General features: G+C 47.7%; 1 protein-coding gene across 5 annotated transcripts; it reads right to left on the bottom strand.

Annotated features, from left to right (window-relative positions):
• Nucleotides 1–457: 457 nt before the first annotated feature.
• Nucleotides 458–19,844, bottom strand: AKAP14 (A-kinase anchoring protein 14). Of its 5 annotated transcripts, XM_024988816.2 has the most exons (7): nucleotides 12,793–13,126; nucleotides 11,878–11,949; nucleotides 9,569–9,735; nucleotides 9,393–9,484; nucleotides 3,940–4,119; nucleotides 1,434–1,486; nucleotides 458–667 (listed from the first exon to the last, which is right to left on the bottom strand). In XM_024988816.2, the coding sequence occupies exons 3-7, from the start codon at nucleotides 9,723–9,725 to the stop codon at nucleotides 538–540; spliced, it is 612 nt and encodes a 203-aa protein (XP_024844584.1). In that variant the 5' UTR covers nucleotides 9,726–9,735; nucleotides 11,878–11,949; nucleotides 12,793–13,126; the 3' UTR covers nucleotides 458–537. The 5 variants fall into 5 exon arrangements, with proteins under 5 accessions (XP_024844584.1, XP_024844581.1, XP_015316891.1 ...); XM_024988813.2 differs by lacking the exons at nucleotides 11,878–11,949; nucleotides 12,793–13,126 and adding an exon at nucleotides 19,187–19,392; XM_015461405.3 differs by lacking the exon at nucleotides 11,878–11,949 and having other exon boundaries at nucleotides 12,793–13,121.
• Nucleotides 19,845–20,100: the final 256 nt, after the last annotated feature.

The following is a 20,100-nucleotide window of genomic DNA, read 5'->3' as shown; positions in this document are numbered from 1 at the left end:
CCTCAAGCCACCCTGGTGCCATCACAGTTGTGACGCTGTCTTGTGGCAGGCAGCATGTCCAGTTGCAGAATTTCAGAATGTATTGTTGAACAATGAGGCTTAACTTGCATTAAATAAAGACAACTGTGAGTAGGCAAACCCTTCAGACTGGTTATATTATGAGCTGTAGAACTGTTGCCATTTTTCTGTTCCCCGGTTGTGCCCATGAAAGAGGTATGTTCAGGTTGGAGACTCAGGCTCAAATGGGGGAACAAAGAGCCAAGGACCAATCTCAGTTTGGTCTGACAGGTGAATTTTATCTACTCCCTAAACTCAGCTTTTGTATCTGAAAGACTCTGAGCGATACAGATAGTGACGGGAAAAACCTTTTAGAAAATAGAAGACAACTTAGTGGTTACTCTGCTAATGTAGTGGAAGTTGCCAACTGGAAAATGAATGCAAAGAAAAACAATGCAGCTAGATTGTATGCCACAAATTTATTATTCAATAAATATTCTGTGGTTTGATGTACAGTATCATATTTTTAATATGCTCTGATTAGAAATCTCCTAAAATATTCTGGAAGATTCCAATACTGTTGAATTGGAAGATATTTGGATTCATTAAAACATATTTGGCCTCAATAATGTCCCTTAGCCATTTTTCTCGAAAGCGAATTTCTCCTGGTCTGCAGAGGAGGAAAAACAAACACAACAAAAGCTTTTAAAGGGAAACAAAACACTGAGCCAGGGATCCATTGATTCCCTGTTTACTCTGTTACATTCCTAGTGAGCAAAATGCCTTTTGGGGGTGGAGGCAAAGATTGTCTCCATTCCTTAGGCCCAGTCAATAAAAGGGTGAGTTTATATGTAAAGATTCTGTAAGAGAGCTGCTGTACAAAGAAAAGGAATTATTGAATATTATTTATGAGTGAGTTCCATGTGATTGTGAAGTTTCCCATTGAAACGATAGACGGGACCTCCTTTGGCCGCACCTTACTCCAGCAACTAACCTCAAGTTGTTAGTCACTGAAAAGCAAGACATTACAGATAAAATCCATTTTCTAGAACAAAAGCAGATTCTTACTTTCAGCCCATCTTAATGGAGTAGGTGGTCCAAAGAAGAAAAGTGACCATTACATAAATTATCTGTCGCTGAGGGCTTCCCAAGGTAGCTCAGTGCTAAAGAATCTGCCTGAAATGCAGGAGACTCAGGTTCAATCCCTGGGTTGGGAAGATCCCTGGAGAAAGATTTCCCAGTATTCTTGCCTAGGAAATCCCAAGGACAGAGGGCTCTGGAGGGCTACACTCCATGGGGTACACTCCATGGGGTTACAAAAGAGTGAGACACGATGTAGCAACTAAACAACAGCAACAACAAAACAGGCCTGCTGGCTTCTTGGAGTGTGATGACCTTGTCCTACTACCCTTTTAAAATCTCTAAATTTTCTTTACCTGTGAACTAATGAATGGCCCTCAAAGACATAAGAGACATCAATGGGTGTGTCCTAAGAGAAAAAGACAACTGTCAGCCAAGACCAGTCATACCAACTCATGATTCTTTACATTGCTATATGTATCCACAAGTATACTCTTTAATTTCTAGAATTCATCTTCCCTGTGAATTGGAGATCTGTGGGTGGTAGTTGTCACTTCAAACCTGTGTTCCCCCAAAAGATCTTTTAGGCAATAAATACTTTAAGAGTCTCCACAAAACTGAAAACAAGTCAGGGGAGGCTGTGCTCTCATTACTAGGAGCATGAGGAAGTCATGTGCCTTCTTTACGTGGTCCAGTTTACTCAGTCAACAGAACCAACTTACCTTGTAGGGACAGCCTAAGAATGAAACCATATAGATGAACACGGTTCAAAGACATTTTAAAATGTCTTTTACAGTTATAATTCTGTCTCAGTGACCCCCCATCCAGTGTCCCCTCCAAAATTATACTTGGAATTCTGAGCCAGGCTCTTGCTCAGCCCCAGGTCTTCTCTCTTCATGGTCTCATGTACCTCCAGCAGTCTCCCTTTCCAATCTTAGAGCTTGCCAGTTAGCAAGATAGCTGATGGTAGACTGTATGACCAGGAGAAATGAGAACTCCTTGTAGTCTACCTCTTTAGATCACTCCAGGTTCCAGACTCTCCAAATAGGTAAGTTTGTACTAGGATAGGATAAATATAGGACATGGTTGGCTGACTATGGTGTGGTCATCCTTAGAGTCAGGAGAGCCTCAAATAGCTTGTGAAAGGATGAAGGCAAAGGGGAAGTAACACTTTTATGTCTCCTGTATTCCAGACATGGTTAGTACCACCCTGGTTCTAAGGATCCTAACCCTGGACTCATGGGTGTCATTTGGACTCCTTTCACAGCAGCTGTCAGCATATTTCATATTCACAGTCAACCTAGTGGTGACAAGCAGTCATTCCTTCAAATACTCAGTGGCAGCTATTTGCCAGGTCTTGTTTTACAGCAGCACCAAAATCCCTGCCTTCATGGAGCTTACATTCTGGTGGGGTTGCAGACTATAACAAGGTAAGAAATTACATAGACGATCGGAAGATGGTAAAGTATTAGGGAGGGAAGGAGGGTTTCAGTCAGAAGGAACAGCAAGTACGGAAGCCCTGAGGTGGGACTCTACCTGGCTTATTTGAGGAGTAGCAAGATCAGAGTGGCTGGACCAGAGTAAGTGAAGGGGCAGGGGTAATAGGAAAGCAGAAATAACAAGGGACCAGATCACACAAGGGCTGTAGGCCCTCACTACTCAGGGTGTCGTCTGTGGATCTGCAGCATCAGCAGCTCCTGGGAGCTTCTTAGTAATGCAGAAGCTCAGACCTGCTGAATCTGAATCTTCCTTTTAACAAGATCCCTGAGTAATTCACATGCATTTTGAAGTTGGAGAAGCATGTTGGAACATTCGAGGTGTGACATAATTTCATTTTTCCAAGACTCCCTCTGGCTAGCTGAAAAGAGACAGGATGCGGGTAAAGGTGGAAGCAGAAAGACTGGCTAGAAGGCTATTGAAATAACTTCGGTGAGGGATGATGGTGTCTTGGCCCAAGGTGGTAGAGGTGCAGTGGGAAGAGAGGCTTGGATTGAGCACCTACTTTGAAGGTAGGGCCAATAGGATTTCCTAATGGATGTGACTGAAAAAGAAGAGTCAAGGAAGATGACAAGGATTTTGGCCATCAGCTGAGATGAGGAAGGCATAGGTCAGACTTTGAAAGGAAAATCAGAAGTTCAGCTTTGGATACAGTAAGGGAGATGTTTAAATATCCAAGGGACAGAAGTCTGGTCTGGAGACAGAAATTTGGGAATCAAGCTAGAGGTGAGGCTTCCCTGGTGGTGTAGTGGTTGAGAATCCTCCTGCCAATGCAGGGGGCACAGGTTCGATCCCTGGTCCGGGAATATTACACATACTGCAGAGCAACTAAGCCCATGCACCCTAGGCCTGTGCTCCGCAAGGAGAAGCCTGCACACCACAATGAAGAGTAGCCCCTACTCACCACAACTAGAGAAAGCTCACACATAGCAACAAAGACCCAGTGTAGAAAAAAATCAATGTTTTTAAAAAATAAGCTAGAGGTAGCATTTAAAGCCAGGAGACTGGATAAGACTGTACAAGAAAAGAGGCTAGAGAAGATACCCAAAGGCTGAGTTTCAGGACATGCAAACATGAAGAGGTCAGTGAGAGAAAGAGAGCAGAGGACCAGTAGAGTAAACTGTGGTCAGTGAGGCAAGAGGAAAACCAGGAGAGAATGTTGTTGTTCTAGAAGCCAAATGAAACATTTCACAGAGGAGGGTGTGATCAGTGATGGCAAGTGCTACAGCTGGGCTCCACCAGATTGAAGACAGAAATATGACTGTTCAGTTTCACAAGGAAGGGGCCATCAATGGCCTTGACATGCGAAGTCTGTTCTCATTGAAGTCTCACTGAAGGGAACAGGGCAGCCAAGGAAGCGCTTACCAGAGGTTTGTTTTTGTTGACCTTGATGGTGAAGTACACACTGGCAGTGATTTGGGCTATGGGTCTCCGAGCAGTTGGGATGCTCCACCGTACACAGTAGATGTAGTAGAAGCTGTGAAGCACATCTTCCTTCCTTAAAAACTCTGTGTAGTGCTCCCAGCGGCCTTGATACTCCCAATTCTATTTCACAGGGGAAAAGAAAAAGCACACAGAGGAAGAAAAGCAGACTTCTGTTCAAGTCCTCTCAGCGCACCCCACCCTTTTTGGCACTAGGGACCAGTTTCGTGAAAGACAGTTTTTCCACGGCCAGGGGAGTGGGGATGGTTTGGGGCTGATTCAAGTGCGTTACATTTATTGGGCACTTTTATTTCTAATCTAATGCTGCCACTGATCTGACTGGAGGTACCTTCCGGTCTGTAGCCTGCATGTTGGGGACCGCTGCGATGAAGGTAGCACACAACAGTAGGGATTATAGCCCCACTTGTGGAATCCATTTCTAACCTTTTAGACCGGGGTTCAAACTACAGTCAACTCTCACTTATCTCCAAGGGTAGAGGAGAGAAAAGGTGGAGCTAAAATGGGAAATAAGCTAGTATTGCAGACATTGCTTGAGATTGGACTTTGGAGCACAGGGGCTCACACTCGGGTGTGTGTACATACACACTGCATGCATGTCCACAGTGACTTCCTTCCGGACCCTTACTTGGAAGGCGAGTTTGGTTAATTGGCAAATTAGAAAGTGCTTAGGACATGTGTTCTGCTCACTCCAGGAGACCTAAATGTGTGACTAGGAAGTAATGAGGCTGGGACTTCCCTGGTGGTCCAGTGGGTTAAGACTTAACCTTCCAATGCAGGGGAATGCAGGTTCGATCCTTGGTCGGGGAGCTAAGATCCTACGTGCCTCGTGGCCCAAAACATAAGACATAAACAATATTGTAATAAATTCAATAAAGACTTTTTAAAAAATAAAAGGAAAGTGATGAGGCTGATCTCATCACCTGTTTGGGAAAACCAGACTCACTTCATTGCAGCCCTAAGTGGTAAGGAAAATAAGGTTAGAAAAGGAATAGGTCAGGATCATCCAGATGGCTTGGAGAAGTTTCCCCCTCCAAAGCACACACCTTAATAACACCTCAGGTCCACACAAGTCACGTTGCACCCTTGAGCCTTAGTACCAGGCCTTGAAAGCCGGAGATATTCATCAAGTTCAACGAAATCCCCTTGCTCTGGCTGTTGGGGCACAGAAAGCTTCCAAATTGGAAAAGATCCTAAATTAAGATGAAGGTCCACAGAAGGACAGGAGTAGGATTTTCTAACAATCCCAGTGATATCTATCAGAAGAGAGTTTGGGAGGAGATGGTAAAAAACTTCAGGCCGCCTTTAAAAAATAAATATTGGGACTTCCCTGGTGGTCCAGTGGTTAAGAATCCATCTCCCAATGCAAGGGACGTGGGTTTGATCCTTGATTGGGGAACTAAGATGCCACATGCTGCAAGGAACCTAAAGCCTGTGCGACTGCATGCCACACAAAGAACCTGCATGCTGCAACAAAGACCCAGGGCAGACAATAATAAAAAGAAAAACTATAGGCTGGCCTTCTGCCTCAGCTGATTTTATTTCAAACTTATACCCAATTGGCTGTTAGAGTTGGCCAGAGAGGAACATCAGACTCTAAATTTCTTGAGATCAGGTCTGTGTGTTCTTACATAGATCATTATTCCTTTGAATTAAGGAGTCAACAGTCAACCCTATGAGGACCATTGGAGCATGCCTTTTATTTTCAACCTTTCTGTGTTATACTTGATACACTTTTTTAGGCCTAATGTTTAATGTCACAGATGGTCTCTGATGGTCCAGTGGTTAAGACTGTACTTCCAATGCAGGGGGTATGGGTCCAATCCCTGGTCAGGGACTAAGATCCTACATGCCTCTCAGCACAGCCAAGATTTTTTTAAAAATAATCTGTCACACAGTCACAGGCTCCATAGCATTGGAGTGGTCCCTAAAGATGATCTAATAGAGCCCCTCGCTTTGCATATAAGGATCCTGGCACCTAGAAATAGCAAAGGACAAACAAAACAGCTGGGACTGGGACCCAGGCTCCCAGGCAGCCAGCTCAGTGCTCTCTCCACCCCATCAGATGTCTCAGCTCTAGGATATTCTAAAGCGGGTTTAGACACAGTAAATTCAGCTGTCTCCATCAAGCCAATCTTCCCATTTTTATCTCTATGCTGTGAGTGTGTGTTATCCCATGTTTTGTCATTTTTACATAACGTTGCTTTATATACTCACTTCCAGGAAAAGAGTATTTCATTGTGCTATTCTGCCATGGATGGCTTAGACAATTACATACTATTAGACTCAAAATCAACATGCACCTGGAAGTATATGCACAAAACTGTTATCCCTGGTAAGTGACATCTGAGGGAGTAGAACTGGATTTTGTGTGGTTAGAAGGGGGTTTTCATTGTCTACTTTGTGTCAGTGAGCAAAAAGCTCACTGAGTTTTTTTTTTTAATAATGATATCTTAATTTTATTATGAAAATATTGTAAGTGTGTGATAGGCATGAAGGGTTTTCCAGGTTTTCTTGTATAAAGAACTTCTTTGTGTATTTTTGGGACTTCTTGGTGGTCCAGTGGTTAAGACTCCATGCTGCCAGCACTGGAGGCATGGGTTCAACCCCTGGTCAGAGGACTAAGATCCCACATGCCGTGAAGTGCACCAAAAGATAAAAATAAATTAAAAACAATTTTTTTAAAGAACTGTTTTGTGTGTTCTTGTTACCACATTGCATTGCTGAAGAAAATAAACCAGTTATGCCCACTGGTAGTGTATAAGTGTACCTGTTCCCTCCCCACAAACACACAAGCCTTCTGATACCAGATTGAATCATTCTTATTCACATTGTAATACCTTAAAATCTTTTGAATTTGCACTTTTCATTGATAGTAAACTGTATTATTTTTGGCATCAAAAAGGACTCTTCCTATTATGGTGAGAAAAGTATATCAGATAGACTTACAGTCAAAACTTCATTTTGCTGATTAATCAGAAAGACTTTGGACAGATCGCCCAAGCTCTCTGACCCTCAGGATTCATCATCTGTAAAATGGGTACACTGAGGTACCTATACCCAGGTTTGTTGTGAGGATTAAATGAGATAATGCATGTGAAGTGCTTAGCGGTGCTTGGCACATTGCAGTGCTCGCTCAGTAAATGGTAATAACTCCTAATTTGCCATCCCCTGGTGTGTGGTGAACTCTAAGAAATCTTCAGTAAGCTTGAGAAAGTGCTCCATTAGAAATGCCTGGCACTTAGATGGTAGACTTTACTTCTAGAGCTTGCTGCATTAGTAGGACTGGAAATGGTGGTTTTATGTCAGGAGTTACATAGAGCTTCTAGCTTTTCCATCACCTTCTACTTTCTAATTTGTCTGTGTCCTCACAACAGTCCTACCAATGAGTAAGACAAATACTTTGACTTAGCTTTTCATCTGTGAAGAAATAATGGCACAGAGAATAAATCTGTTCATATATTCAACACATATTTATATACCCTGGTGACTCAGCTGGCAAAGCATCTGCTTGCAATGAAGGAGACCTGGGTTCGATCCCTGGGTTGGGAAGATCTCCTGAAGAAGGGAACAGCTACCCACTCCAGTATTCTGGCCTGGAGAATTCCATGGACTATACAATCCATGGGGTCGCAAAGAGTCGGACATGACTGAGCGGCTTTCACTTTCACTACTATGTACCTGACCTTTCTAAGGCCTGGGGACATGACAGTGAACAAAAATCTCTGCCTTCATGGACCATGTGTTCTGATGGCGGATAAAAGGCAATAGGGTAAATAAAATCTAATATCCTAGATAGAGCTGAGTTCTGGTGGGAAAGAAATAAGGCAGAGGAGAAATGGGTGCAATTTTAAATCAGGTGGCGGGGAAAGGCCTCTGAGCATAAGGCATCTTAACAAAAACCTGAAGAGAGGGAAAACATGACCCATGAGAGTAGATCTCAGGGGAGAGGGAACAGCAAGTGCAGAGACCCTGAGGTGGGAGCATGCCTGGCAGTTGAACTGCAAGTACAACTTGAGTGAGAAAGGTGACCAGGGAGAAGGTGGTAGGTGATGGGGTCTGAGCAGTCAGTTGGGAGGAGGCGGGGATGGAGACTCGGATCACATGGGGCCCTGCAGCCCAGGCAGGACTGACTTTTAGCCTTTTACTCGGGACCAGTAGGATCTCCAGAGGCACGTTCTCCTGCTTGTTCTCTGTTCCATTCAGTCTGATTCATAAGCCCTGGGTGCAGCAGGCAGAACCTTTGGCCCAAACCCAAGTGGGAGATGTTCTCCGAGTGGGAAGGCCCAAGGGGAACCAGAACTTCGCACCATTTGTCTTCATTGTGTTCCTGGTGCCCTTGCAATGGCAACAACACGACTGGATCACAAATGGAGGGTGTGGAGTCCCAAACCCCTGACCTTTCCTCTTTCCCACTTGACTGGGGCCTCCCTGGGGCTGGGAAAGTGCCCTTAGGCCAGAAGGCTTGGATGGACTGACCAGAGGAACAGACACAGCTGGACACTTCTTCCAGGCTCCAGAAGTTTGCCTCCACCAGTTTCAACTGGTTTCTCTTCCAAGGAAATAGAGCAAGTGGGGGTTTCAGACCAGTCTTCTTCCTCCACCCCGCCAGTACGCAAAGCAACCCAGGGCCTTCTCCCAAGAGCTGCCAGGATAAGCCCCACAAATAGGTCAGAGCCAAGACCAGGAGGAAAAAGAAAAGGAGTTAGGAGCGTGTGCATCTGACTGTACAGTGAACACATTCCAGAGCTAAGGCAAAACGCCTTGTGATCTCTCTACATCCCCTCTGTTAACGTGAGAACTCTAGAGCTGGGACTACAGAACCCCTGTTTTTAGAGAGGCATCTCCCTCCTTAGAAGGGCTTCCCCAGTGGCTCAGTGGTAAAGAATCTGCCTGCCAATGCAGGAGATGCAGGTTCGATCCCTGGTTTGGGAAGATCCCCTGGAGAAGGGAATGGCAACCCACTCCCATAATCTTGCCTGGGAAATCCTGTGGGCAGAGGAACCTGGTGGGCTACAGTCCACAGGGTCGCACAAGTCAGACACAACTTAACAACTAAACAACAATTCCTTCTTAGGCCATTAGGCCCCCATTTAGGGCAGTGGCATGGGAAAATTGCTTAGCTGAGAATATCTGATTTTCTTAGGGAAGTGTACGGTGAAGACAATACAAACACTGGGAATACGATTGTGCTGTTCACCTTCAAAGACTATCCCATCTTGATTTGGAAATCCAGATGAGACAGTTTTTATTTATTCAAGTCGCCTGTGGTATCATCACTTAGGCTTTCTAGCAGGACTTCCAACTTTTCATCAAACAGGAGCCTTTGTGTCATTCTTCTCCCTTGTGTGCAAAGCTGGAGTGGCCAAAGAACTTACCAAAACAAACTCCTCAACTTGTTGACGGCCCTTTTCTTCTGTGAACTCACCATGGGTGATCCAATCGATATTTTTGACGGGGTTTTCAGCTTCTGCAAACAAAGTATGAATGTATTAGTTACTTCCTAGTGAAGCATTACCTAATGAGACCACAGGCACCCAGACAGGTTTACTACCTTCTGCAGATTTGACAGCAGCAGTGATGGCATCTTTGGCTAAAGTTAGAGCTATTTTTGTTATGTCTTGAGGATCTTCTGTAGCCATCGCCTGGCTTGTAGAACCTTTATCCTCATTTGCTTCCTTCTCAAATTTGACATTTTTGGTCACATTCATTTTCTTTTCACTGGAAAAAGAAACTCAAGAAGTTACTTTCTGTGTGTGTGTGTGTGTGCGTGTGTGTGTGCGTGCATGCCTGTATAAACTCATCTTAAGTACAGACTATCTCTTGAAGAATCACAAGACACAGGAAACGGTTGTTGCCTCTAGAGAGGGTATTAGGTGTTAGAGTAGGAGGGGTCTCTCAGTTTACCTTCTGTGCCTGGATGCTGAGATCCCCTATTCCTGAAAACCAAGGATTTTCTGATTCTCATAACCATGAAGACTTAAGTCAAGGAAGGTGTAGCCAACTGATTCCTAACTTCCTTATAGTTCTAACAGTACTGATTTCTAGTTGAGTCTTTATTAGAACTTCAACCCCCAGGTTTCCCTGGTGGCTCAGTGGTAAAGAATCCACCTGCTAATGCAAGAGATGTAGGTTCGATCCCTGATCTGGGAAGATCCAACATGCCACGGAGCAACTAAGCTCCTGTGCCACAACTATTGAGCCTGTGCTCTAGAGCCCAGGAGCCGCAACTACTGAGCCCATGTGCTGCAACTACCAAAGGCCCTAGAGCGGGTGCTCTGCAACAAGAGAAGCCACCACAATGAGAAGCCCGTGCTCTGCAACAAAGAAGAGCCCCCACTTGTGGCAACTAGAGAAAGCCTGTGCAGCAATGAAGACCCAGCACAGCCAAAAATAAATAAATAAAATTATAAAACAACAACAACAACTTCAAACCCCACTTTAGGCTACTGAGGGCATGTGGCTCTTTGAAGATAAAGTGAATTAAAAGGATTCGAGGCAGTACAGTAGAGGAGGAGTTTGCTTTTCAGTTTTTTTCCTCTTGGATTTTACAGATATGCAATTATCTGTCAGAAACTACCTTTTCTTTTGCCATCTCTTTCCCTGCAATATATAAGTGTTAGCTTTGGGTAACACTTCCAGAAAAATGGAAGGGAAACGAGACAGTGGCTTCTTTTGCTTCAGGCTTCAAGGGGTGTGCTTTTTGGTGTGGCCTCAGTAAGTATGATGCTGGCTCAGAGCTTGAAATTTGTTAAGAAAATATTTGTCTGCCATAGGGTCGCTAAGAGTCAGACACGACTGAGTGACTTCACTTTCACTTTTCACTTTCATGCATTGGAGAGGGAAATGGCAACCCACTCCAGTGTTCTTGCCTGGAGAATCCCAGGGACGGGGCAGCCTGGTGGGCTGCCATCTATGGGGTCGCACAGAGTCGGACACAACTGAAGTGACTTAGCAGCAGCAGCAGCTGCTCCTATTTTAGTGAGATGTTTGTGTGTGTTAGTCACTCGGTCGTGTCTGACTCTTTGCGACCCCATGGACTGTAGCCTGCCAGGCTCCTCTGTCCATGGAATTCTCCAGGCAAGAATACTGGAGTGGGTTGCCATTCCCTTCTCCATGGGATCTCCCCGACCCAAGGATCAAAGCCACGTCTCCTACATTGTAGGCAGATTCTTCAGCATCTGAGCCACCAGGGAAGCCTAAGATGTTTGTAAGAGATAATTAAAATTTCCCAAGTGTGTTTAACACTTATCCAGATTGTGGAAATTAGTTATCATGACTGTGAAGGGTTCATCACAGAGCTAGAAGTCTTTGCACATTTTCCATCTTTTTCCCTTGAGTCTTGGAGTCTTTCTTTCCCTGCTATGCTGAAGTCTCCTCACTGAGGTGTACTCACTTCTAGCATAGTTATAAACCCCCTGCAGGCAATCCCTGCTTGGCCAGTGCTGCCTGAAAGTGGCTCTCTCGCTCCTAAGGGAGCTATTTATTTCTCTATAAATAAATAAAATCTTATGCCTTCTAGGCCCACTGTCCCCACCTCCCCTGCTCTCCAGCCGGGAACACTGAACTGCCAGGACTGTAACAGTGGGCTGTCCACGCCCTCTGGCTTCCAGGCGGTGCCACACAATGGGGAGATCAGGCTGAAAGAAGGAAAGTGAGCTCCAGGCAGGTATTCCCCGGGGCTCTCTGCCTCCCGGGTCACCCCTGACTGGCTGCATGGAGGAGGTGGCCACCAGTCCCAGGGCAGCTTGCTCACTTCTCAGGCTGGTGAGGGTAACCATCCTCTCCCCTCAATGTCATGGCCCCACTATCACCAGCCCCAAGGAGCCATCCCACCCTCCTTTCCCTACCCTTTGCCAATACCTGTGTAAATATCCCCTTGACTTAACCGTTCTCTCCGACTTTCTGTATGCCAGCAGTTTCCCCACTGGGGCCCTGAATCATAAAAAGGACTCACATGAACCAGGAAGCCAACCTCACACCAGGCCATCCAGCTCCACAGCCTGCCTCTTCTCCACCCTGCCCTCCTCCCTCCCCTCCACGCTTCACAATGAGTGATGACCTCATCACTGTTAGCCTCTTTCAAGAAGGTCATCCTTTGTTCCCTTTCTGGATGTCATCACTGGTCCCAGACTGTGGTGGGTGCTGTACTAGGCAACCCAGCTCCCCTGGGTGCAGTGGAGGGGTGGACAGGGTCATCCTTTGGGGGAAAACGGAATCTTCCCAGGCAGCCCATCCCAGAGTGAGGAGGGACTGAAGGGTCGGGGTAAGGGTGTCTGGAGGCCCTTAGCCCTCGAGAACTGGCTCTCCCACCCTGAGGCCTATGCCAATTTGGCCAAAGCAGTTTGTCATAAAGCCCATCCAGCAATGTGATCCCTCAGAAAACAGCCCATTTGGCTACCTGGTCATTTGGTGACTTGACTTTCAGTAAATTGCCTCTTGATGAATTTACTGGAAGCCAAATCTGTGCCCTTCAAACCCACCAAATTAGCAGGGGCCTTGTCTATAGAAGGACCCCAGGAACCCTGTGCTCCAGTGGGGAGCAGGGCTCAGGAGGCAGTTCCCATCTTATCCTCACATGCCTGTGGACCACAGACCCAAAGCCTCCCTCCCACCGCCCTCTTCTAGCCCTTTCTCTCCCTCCCCTTCCTAATGAGAGGCCAGAAGCCAGAATGGCTATGAAGGCTTGGGGTCAAGTTTGAGGTGTGAGTGACAAATGGGGAAAACAAGGGCAGGCCCCTTTTGCAGAGCCCTCCCACCCTTCCTAACCCTCAATACCTGAGTGACCGGATCCTCGGATCCTGGATCCTCGTATGAAATGGCAGCGGCCCAGGAAGCCTCAGAAAGAGTCGCTGGGCAGCTTTTCCCCAGGCTTCCCGGCTGGAATGTTTACATGTGCTACCAGGGCAACACCAATTTCAGCCAATAGGAACCAAAGCCCAAATGATTGACTTCTTCTGTTAGTGAGAGAGGGGGCTAGTCCAGTCACAGCAGCAATCTGACCTATGGATCAGGACTAGGCTGTCCTGTCCAAGCTAGCTTCCCCCCAGCAGGTGGGATTGCAGGGCTGTGCCAGGAGTAGTGAGCCTCGCAGCTGGTATATACTGGGAGTCCTTATTGTGTGCCAGTCACTGGGAAGTGATACATCACAATAGCCCCAAGAAGTAGGTGTTGGTGTTTTCATTAGAGTTGAGCAGGGGCACAGAGTGTATTACATAAGTTGGCTAAAACTCAAACCCAGAGCTGTCCACCTTCATTGACTGAGCTTTTACTTATTTATTCCCAACTTCTGAGGTTAGGATCTCCCTTGTGTGCCTGATTGTTTTCAAAGATGTCTTTTATGAATCCAGGACCAGCTTATATTGTAATGGTTATCAGCACATACCCAGGAACAATTTACTTAACATTTCTTAGTTTGTCTATAAAATGGGGATGACAGTGCCTATGGAATAGGATTCTTAATGAGGATCAAATCACAGTTTTACAGAAAAGGCTGAGAACAGTGCTTGGTACATCAGAGCCAAGGCAGGAGGAGGGCTTGTGTGGACACTGGCATTGGGGAGCACAGAGGTTCATGAGCTGTGAAAACGCTGGATGATGAGGAGTGGCCTGGGTTCTGTTTGTTGATCTGACTCCCATACGGCCCATCGGACCAACTGCCATGAACCTTCTAGTGCCTCAGCAGGCCCTGATCCACAGCCCTGCCCTTCTCCTGGGTTCCCTGGGAGAAAGAGGGGGAAATGGAAACACTGGGCCAGGTGGCACCTGCACTCCAAAAGGACAGAGCTCCAGCCGCCTGTACGCGGCAAGACCTAAGAAGCCCTGGGGCCATTGGTGCCAGGCCCAGGGTGGGCAGTGGGATTCTTAACTGCCCAGAGGAGAGAGACGTGCAATCCACCAATGAGACGCTCTTAGAAGGTAAAAATGTTCTCGAGGGGGAGCCAGGAAAGATTTCCCAGCTGATTAGAAAGGCTCCTCTTTGAGGCAAAAGCTTCAAGTGGGTGGCCAGAACGTCACCTTCTACCCCCAGCCAAGCCCCTCACTGAAGCGACAAACTCTGGCCTCTGGGCCTAACAGATTGAGAGACCTTTTGAACCCTCATCAGCAGTGAGGACAGGGTCCTCCAAACCATGCCCTCCGCCCTCCTCGGATGCTTCCTCCCCAGGAGGCGCCGCACAAGAGTGTTGAGGGGAGGGGGCGGTTTGTAAGTGGGGGCGCAGATGGGAGAGAAGCAGGTGGGGCAGGAGAAGAAAGAGTAGGAAATAAGCCTCTGGCAGCTCCCCTCTCACACACCCCGGTCCCCAAGCTCTTGCACTGGAGCTGGGGCGGGGCCCGGCGTGGGGGAGGGCGGTGCAGCACCTGCTCCAGCCGTGCGCCAGCCTGCGCCTTCGAGAACATGTGCAAAGACATGCCCCGCGGCCCCGCCTGGGGGCCCTTCTAGACCCTGCGGGCAGCCTGGTGAGTGTGCTCGGTCTGCTTGCGGTGGACCTTGGACACGGGGTCACACGGGGTCAGAAACGCGCAGTCTCCCAGGCTTCGTCCCTTGCTCCAGCCAGGGGAGGGAGAAGGGGCGGGGCCTCGCTTGCCCCGCGTGTGGAAAGTGGGGTGGATTGGTACCCAGGATGCGGTGCTCTGTGGGGGGGTGTTGCTTTGGTCGCTGTCAGCTTCTTTCTGACTTGAGGACAGTTAGGGGAGGAACAAGTTGGGGAGGGGGGCAGAAGCGGGCAGGGGGTCCAGCAGGGGTAGATGACATCAGCGCAGGAGAAAGGACAGCCACACCCTGGGCCTCGGCTTTTCTTCCTTCCCACCTGTAACCTGTTGAGGCTTGTCCCAGGCCACAGGTGCGAGGCCTTGCCCAAGGCCACAGAATCGAAGCCCAGAACCAAGGACACCTCCCAAGCCGACTGAGCCCCTTTGTAATGGTTGCCAAAAGCCCCCCTGATCATCATTAATAAGTTCCTGACTCCCAATTAAGCCAAGGTGCCCACTCCGCTAAACACCCCATAGCGCCCCAACCCATCACCTAACGCCAGCCTTCCAGCAGGAATTTTCTTTGTCTTGAGGCTATAAAAATTGGCTATTCACTCATGAAAACTGTCAGCTTTCCCTCCTCTGTCAGGAGGTCATCCCACTGCATTCACAGTGCCCACATTATCTCTGCTCTTTGTTCTTAATAAAAACTCACTCCCTTCTGAAATGGCCTGTGTCTGGAAATTCTTTTCCAACCCGCGATCAGACGGCCTCAGTGTAGCCCTTCAGTCATGTTCGTTCCCTCTCAGCTCCTGCCCTCACCTCTCCTGGTACCTTCATGCTAAGCCTGTCATCCCCTTCCCTTGTTTATCTTCTTACTCCCCCAACCCCAGCCTATGCCCCACAAGCCTGTTCTCAGAGATGAAGCTCATGCTATATGCTGACGATGCCCTGGCAAGTGATCCCAGTCAGCTAGCACGGCTCTTCTGAGTGCTGCAAACCCTGAAGTGAAGTGAAGCTGAAACAAGTTTCCCACCCTCAGTGCACCTACAGTCTAGTTGGGAGGATAAACTGTGCTTACCTGAAAAAAGAAGAAGTGAGTCAAATGTAGCAAGGCACCATGGGTTTGGGCAGCTTCTCAGCAAGTGTGGCTGACTGACTTCACTTCCACCGTAAAAGGCCTGACCAGACTGCCCCAGGAAGGGAGAGGAGGTGATAGGAGCCCAGGGCCTTTCCTAAACGGAGGCCTGTTCTCCATCCATAAAGGCCACACACCCTGAGTACTGTGCCTGTCAGTCCCAGGTGGGCAGATCACTGAGAGCTGTGATGTCACAGACCTCCCAGCAGTCCTTGAGCATGCAGGTCTGATACTGGCAAACTGTTCCCAGATGGCTGGCCTTTTGATGGGGATGCCTAGATGGTCATCCCCACGTTGGGCCGCCCATAACAGACACTGGATGAAAACTCGAGAGTTGCCCTAGAGACTTGATCCAGCTTGACCCACAGACTAGGATCTTAAAGTTAAGAGATGGGAGTGGGCTTCTGGGGGCCTGCACTGTTTTCTGGCCTCTAGAAACAAAGAGTATTAAGCCTAAAAGGAAAACAGTCTGTCTGCTAAGTGAAACAGACATTCCTCAGCCATGTGGTAGGTGGCACACAGAGGGACAGGCAGGTATGCCAAAGAAAATCTTAAACACACAGGAAAGCTTCTTGTTTTCTTGGGGGCAAGTGACACTCAGTGTTTCCATTGTCTTCCCTTTTCTCCTACTGCCTTTGGCATTACAGTTTTTGATGTCATAACTGAAATTGCATACTTGTTGGATTTACCTGGTGGTGCAATGGATAAGAATCCCCCTGCTGATGCAGGGGACATGGGTTTGATTCCTGGTCCAGGAAGATTCCACAGGCTACGGAGCAACTAAGCCTGCAAGCCACAACTATTGAGTCTGCATGCTGCAACTACTGAAGCCCATGTGCGCCAGAGCCTATGCTCTACAACAAGAGAAGCCGCTGCAATGAAACCTTGTGCACTTCAGCTAGAGAGTAGTCCCCGCTTGCTACAACGAAGACCCATTGCAGCCAAAAATAAAGTTAAAAAAGAAATTGCATACTTGTTTGTAAATTATATTTCTCAACCACCCTCTAGCCCATTTAATAATCGATTTCTCCATGTTTTCTGGAATTGAGGAAGACACCTGCTACGAAACAAAACAACAGATGAAACAAAATGCCTGCAAACAAATAAAGCAGCATTTACATGGGTTAACACAAGTCAGATCTGCTAGGCCATTTTCTCAATGATGCCCTGAAAAGAACAATTAGGTCTTTAGTCCTCAGTGAAGATTTGTGGAAATCCCCAAACTGGTGATTTGGCTCTTTATTGCCAAAGAGACTTTGGGGGTGGCCAACAGCATCAGACACAGAGGACACGCAAATATACCAAAGAAACCTTTAACGATGAAAGATTATGCAAACATAGCCTTGGATTGATTCTTTCCAGAAATGTCCTCATCTTGTCTTTTCTCAACCATGCATCAAACTGTGAAGGTCCTAAGAACATTCTCCTCCCCAGCTCAGACTCTACTCCAGCTTCATCTGGGAAGCATAAGAAGAGCATATCCCAAAAAGAGCATTCCCGAGTATGCGAACCTCAGAGGTGAGCTGTTTGGTCAGGAGTATGTGGATGTGGTGGGGGGAGGAAGGCAGCATTATACAAGCACACAGAGACTCAAATCAAGAACTTGAATGCTAGTGTCTTTGAAAGTGAAAGTCACTCAATCATGACCAACTCTTTGCGGCCCCATGGACTATACAGTCCATGGAATTCTCCAGACCAGAATACTGGAGTGGGTAGCTGTTCCCTTCTCCAAGGGATCTTCTCAACCCAGGGATTGAACCTAGGTCTCCCACATTGCAAGCGAATGCTTTACCAGCTGAGCCGCCAGGGAAGTCAATGTCTTTAGACACGCAAAATCTGCATCAACACACTTGGAAAAGAAAAACCTCTATAGTCGTTTCACATGTCTTGTGTGTCAAAAAAAGTGTGAAAGTACAAAAGTGTAATAGAATAATTTTGAGTTCTGGGTCACAAAAGCATCAGGGTGATGTGAAATCTTGAAAACCAAGTGATGTTTAAGTCTCTCCCCCCCATCCTGAAGTTTCCTGCTGAGGACAACAAGCCTCAGTCCCATCCAGTCACCACCTTCCCCTGGAACAGAGCAGGCAGCGTCTACCTGGAGGGGTAAACCAGGACCTGGGTTCGCACAGTGGCAGCAAATTGCATCTTTCTCTCTTTCAGAACACAACTTCAGAGCAATTCGTGTCCTTATCAAGGTTAGTGCCATCTTTGCTGCAATGTTCTGTGAACCCCCAGGCTGTAATCACAGGTTCCAAGAGAGAAGCCAAGACTGCTGCCACTGCCTACACCTGGTTACGCCCTGGGTCTCAGGGTCCTCCCGACACCACATTTGGGTGCCTTTGGGGCAGCTGGGGGCAGACTAGACAGCTTCCACAGGCACAATGCCATCCAGTTACAAACTACTCCACAGACACGATGTCCTGACAGATGTCAGGACAGAGATACCCAGGGATGTGTGCAGAGCGCCGACTATCCTCCCTTAAAAGATGGGAGATCTGAGGCTCAGGGTAGTGAAGTGACTTGCCTGAGGTCACACAGCTGATAGGGGGCAGAGCCTCCTGATGTGCTGGTACCCTCAGTGTTCACAGTCTTCACAGCCCTTCGGAAAAGAAACGGTTTGTTCTTTGCCCTTCTCGACCTGAGATGCGTCACATATGGCGAGTTGGGATACACCTGTGGGAAAACAAAAGCCTCCGAGGATGGGATAAAGTTCAGGTTTACAGATGAGCGAAGGGAGAACCGGGGCTTCTCAAGTGGCGCTAGTGGTAAAGAACCCACCTGCCAATGCAAGAGACGTAAAGAGACTCAGGTTCAATCCATGGGAGGGGAAGATCCCCTGGAGCATGGCATAGCAATCCACTCCAGTATTCTTGCCTGGAGAATCCCATGGACAGAGGAGCCTGGCGGGTTACAGCCCATGGGGTTGCACAGAGTGGGACACGACTGGAGCAACTTAGCACGCACACACAAGGGAGAATCTGGGATCTGAACTTGAATGAAAAAAGGACAAGGAACAGGAGGAAGAAGCCATGTTACTTGATGGAGACCTGGCTGTTTTCAGGGTTTCTCAATCTCAGCAGTGTTGATGTCATCATGGACTTCCTAAAACTACCCCGGGAGGGCCAGCCCCTGCGCTGAGGCTATTGAGGAGCGTTGCCGGCCTCTATCCACTAGATGGCAGTAGCACCTCACGTGTCCCTAGGAACAAAAACGCCCTGGCTGAGAACCGCGGCTTGCAGTCAGTTGGTGCTCCGTAGAGCAGCCCCGCAGACGGAGGCGGGTCCTCACCTCACTCTCCTGCCTGCCGCCCGCAGAGCTCCCAGCTGCCCGGGAGGAAGCCCAACACCCGCGGAAGACAGGTCAGCCTCTGCAGTCTCTCTTTCCTCTCCTTCCTGCCACGCCCCTCTGGGCTCTAGTTCTGCACGACTTGTGGCACTTTCCCACGCAGCCATGCTAGTGTGATGTGCCCGCACTCATGCTTCTTTTCTCACCTCAGTTGCTTATCTCCTAAATGCTCTCCAACCTTCAAGGCTTGGCTTGCTGTGGGCATCACCTGGAACTTACCTGAAGCCGTTTCCCTTCCCCCCATCCGAAGACTGGGTCAGGCCCCTACTCTGCGCTCGCAGCACCTTCTGCAGACCTGTCACAGTACTCAGCACCCCGTCCTGTAATGGCCTTGCAGTCCCACTGACTGAGCTCCGGAAGGGCGGGGCTGTGTCTTGTTCATATCTGGGGCATAGTGCCTGGTGTGGCATTCACTCAGCAGGGTTTAGCGAAAAGAAAGTGAAAGTCGCTCAGTCGAGTCCGACTCTTTGCGATCCCATGGACTATACAGTCCATGGAATTCTTCAGGCCAGAATACTGGAGTGGATAGCCTTTCCGGTCTCCAGGGGATCTTCCCGACCCAGGAATCAATCCCGGGTCTCCTCCTGCACTGCAGGTGGACTCTTTACCAACTGAGCTATCAGGGAAGCCCAGATAAAAGGAAGGGTTTACTGAAGTGAGCCACAAAGACTAAAAGCACAGGAGGTTGGGAGTCAAGACACCAGGATTCCAGTCCCTAGGTCTGCTACTAGCTAGCCAGGTGACTGCTCCCCATCCTTGAACCGGTTTCCTCATCTGAAGAATCAGAATTTGGACTAAATGTCTAAGGGTCCTTGTAAGTTAGAATTGCTGATTCTAGACTGTCTTTTTTTCCCATAAATATTTCACTTAAAAGTGTTTCCCAAAAAAAGGGTAGGGCCATCCTCTTCCTCTCCCTTCTGAAAGTGTATGGCTTCCTCTAACCTTTTTCAAAGTCTTTTCCTAGTGATGATTTCATTTGACCCTAGAAATAATGATGGCAGCCTGGTAAATATAATTTCAAACAAGAACCATTCTTCCAAACAAGTGACAGAGGTAAAATGTGTCAAGTGTTACCATCACAGAAGACAGAAGAACATGTGTTTATTTTTCTCCATGCATAGAAACCCATCAGG

This window comes from Bos taurus, chromosome X (genome assembly GCF_002263795.3).
Source record: "Bos taurus isolate L1 Dominette 01449 registration number 42190680 breed Hereford chromosome X, ARS-UCD2.0, whole genome shotgun sequence".
NCBI lineage: Eukaryota > Metazoa > Chordata > Mammalia > Artiodactyla > Bovidae > Bos > Bos taurus.
Note: the sequence above shows the minus strand (reverse complement) of the source record. Positions and strands in the feature narration are given on the sequence as shown.

What these genes read in the sequence shown, in the direction of transcription:
- AKAP14 (XM_024988813.2), bottom strand. Translation starts at nt 19,377, where the DNA reads ATGCCACACCAGGCACTATGCCCCAGATATGAACAAGACACAGCCCCG. An exon ending in AAGTTGAGGAGTTTGTTTTG is followed by an intron (nt 4,120 to 9,392) that starts GTAAGTTCTTTG and finishes CCTGTGAAATAG; the next exon opens with AATTGGGAGTATCAAGGCCG. An exon ending in TCAACAAAAACAAACCTCTG is followed by an intron (nt 1,487 to 3,939) that starts GTAAGCGCTTCC and finishes TTTTTCTCTTAG; the next exon opens with GACACACCCATTGATGTCTC.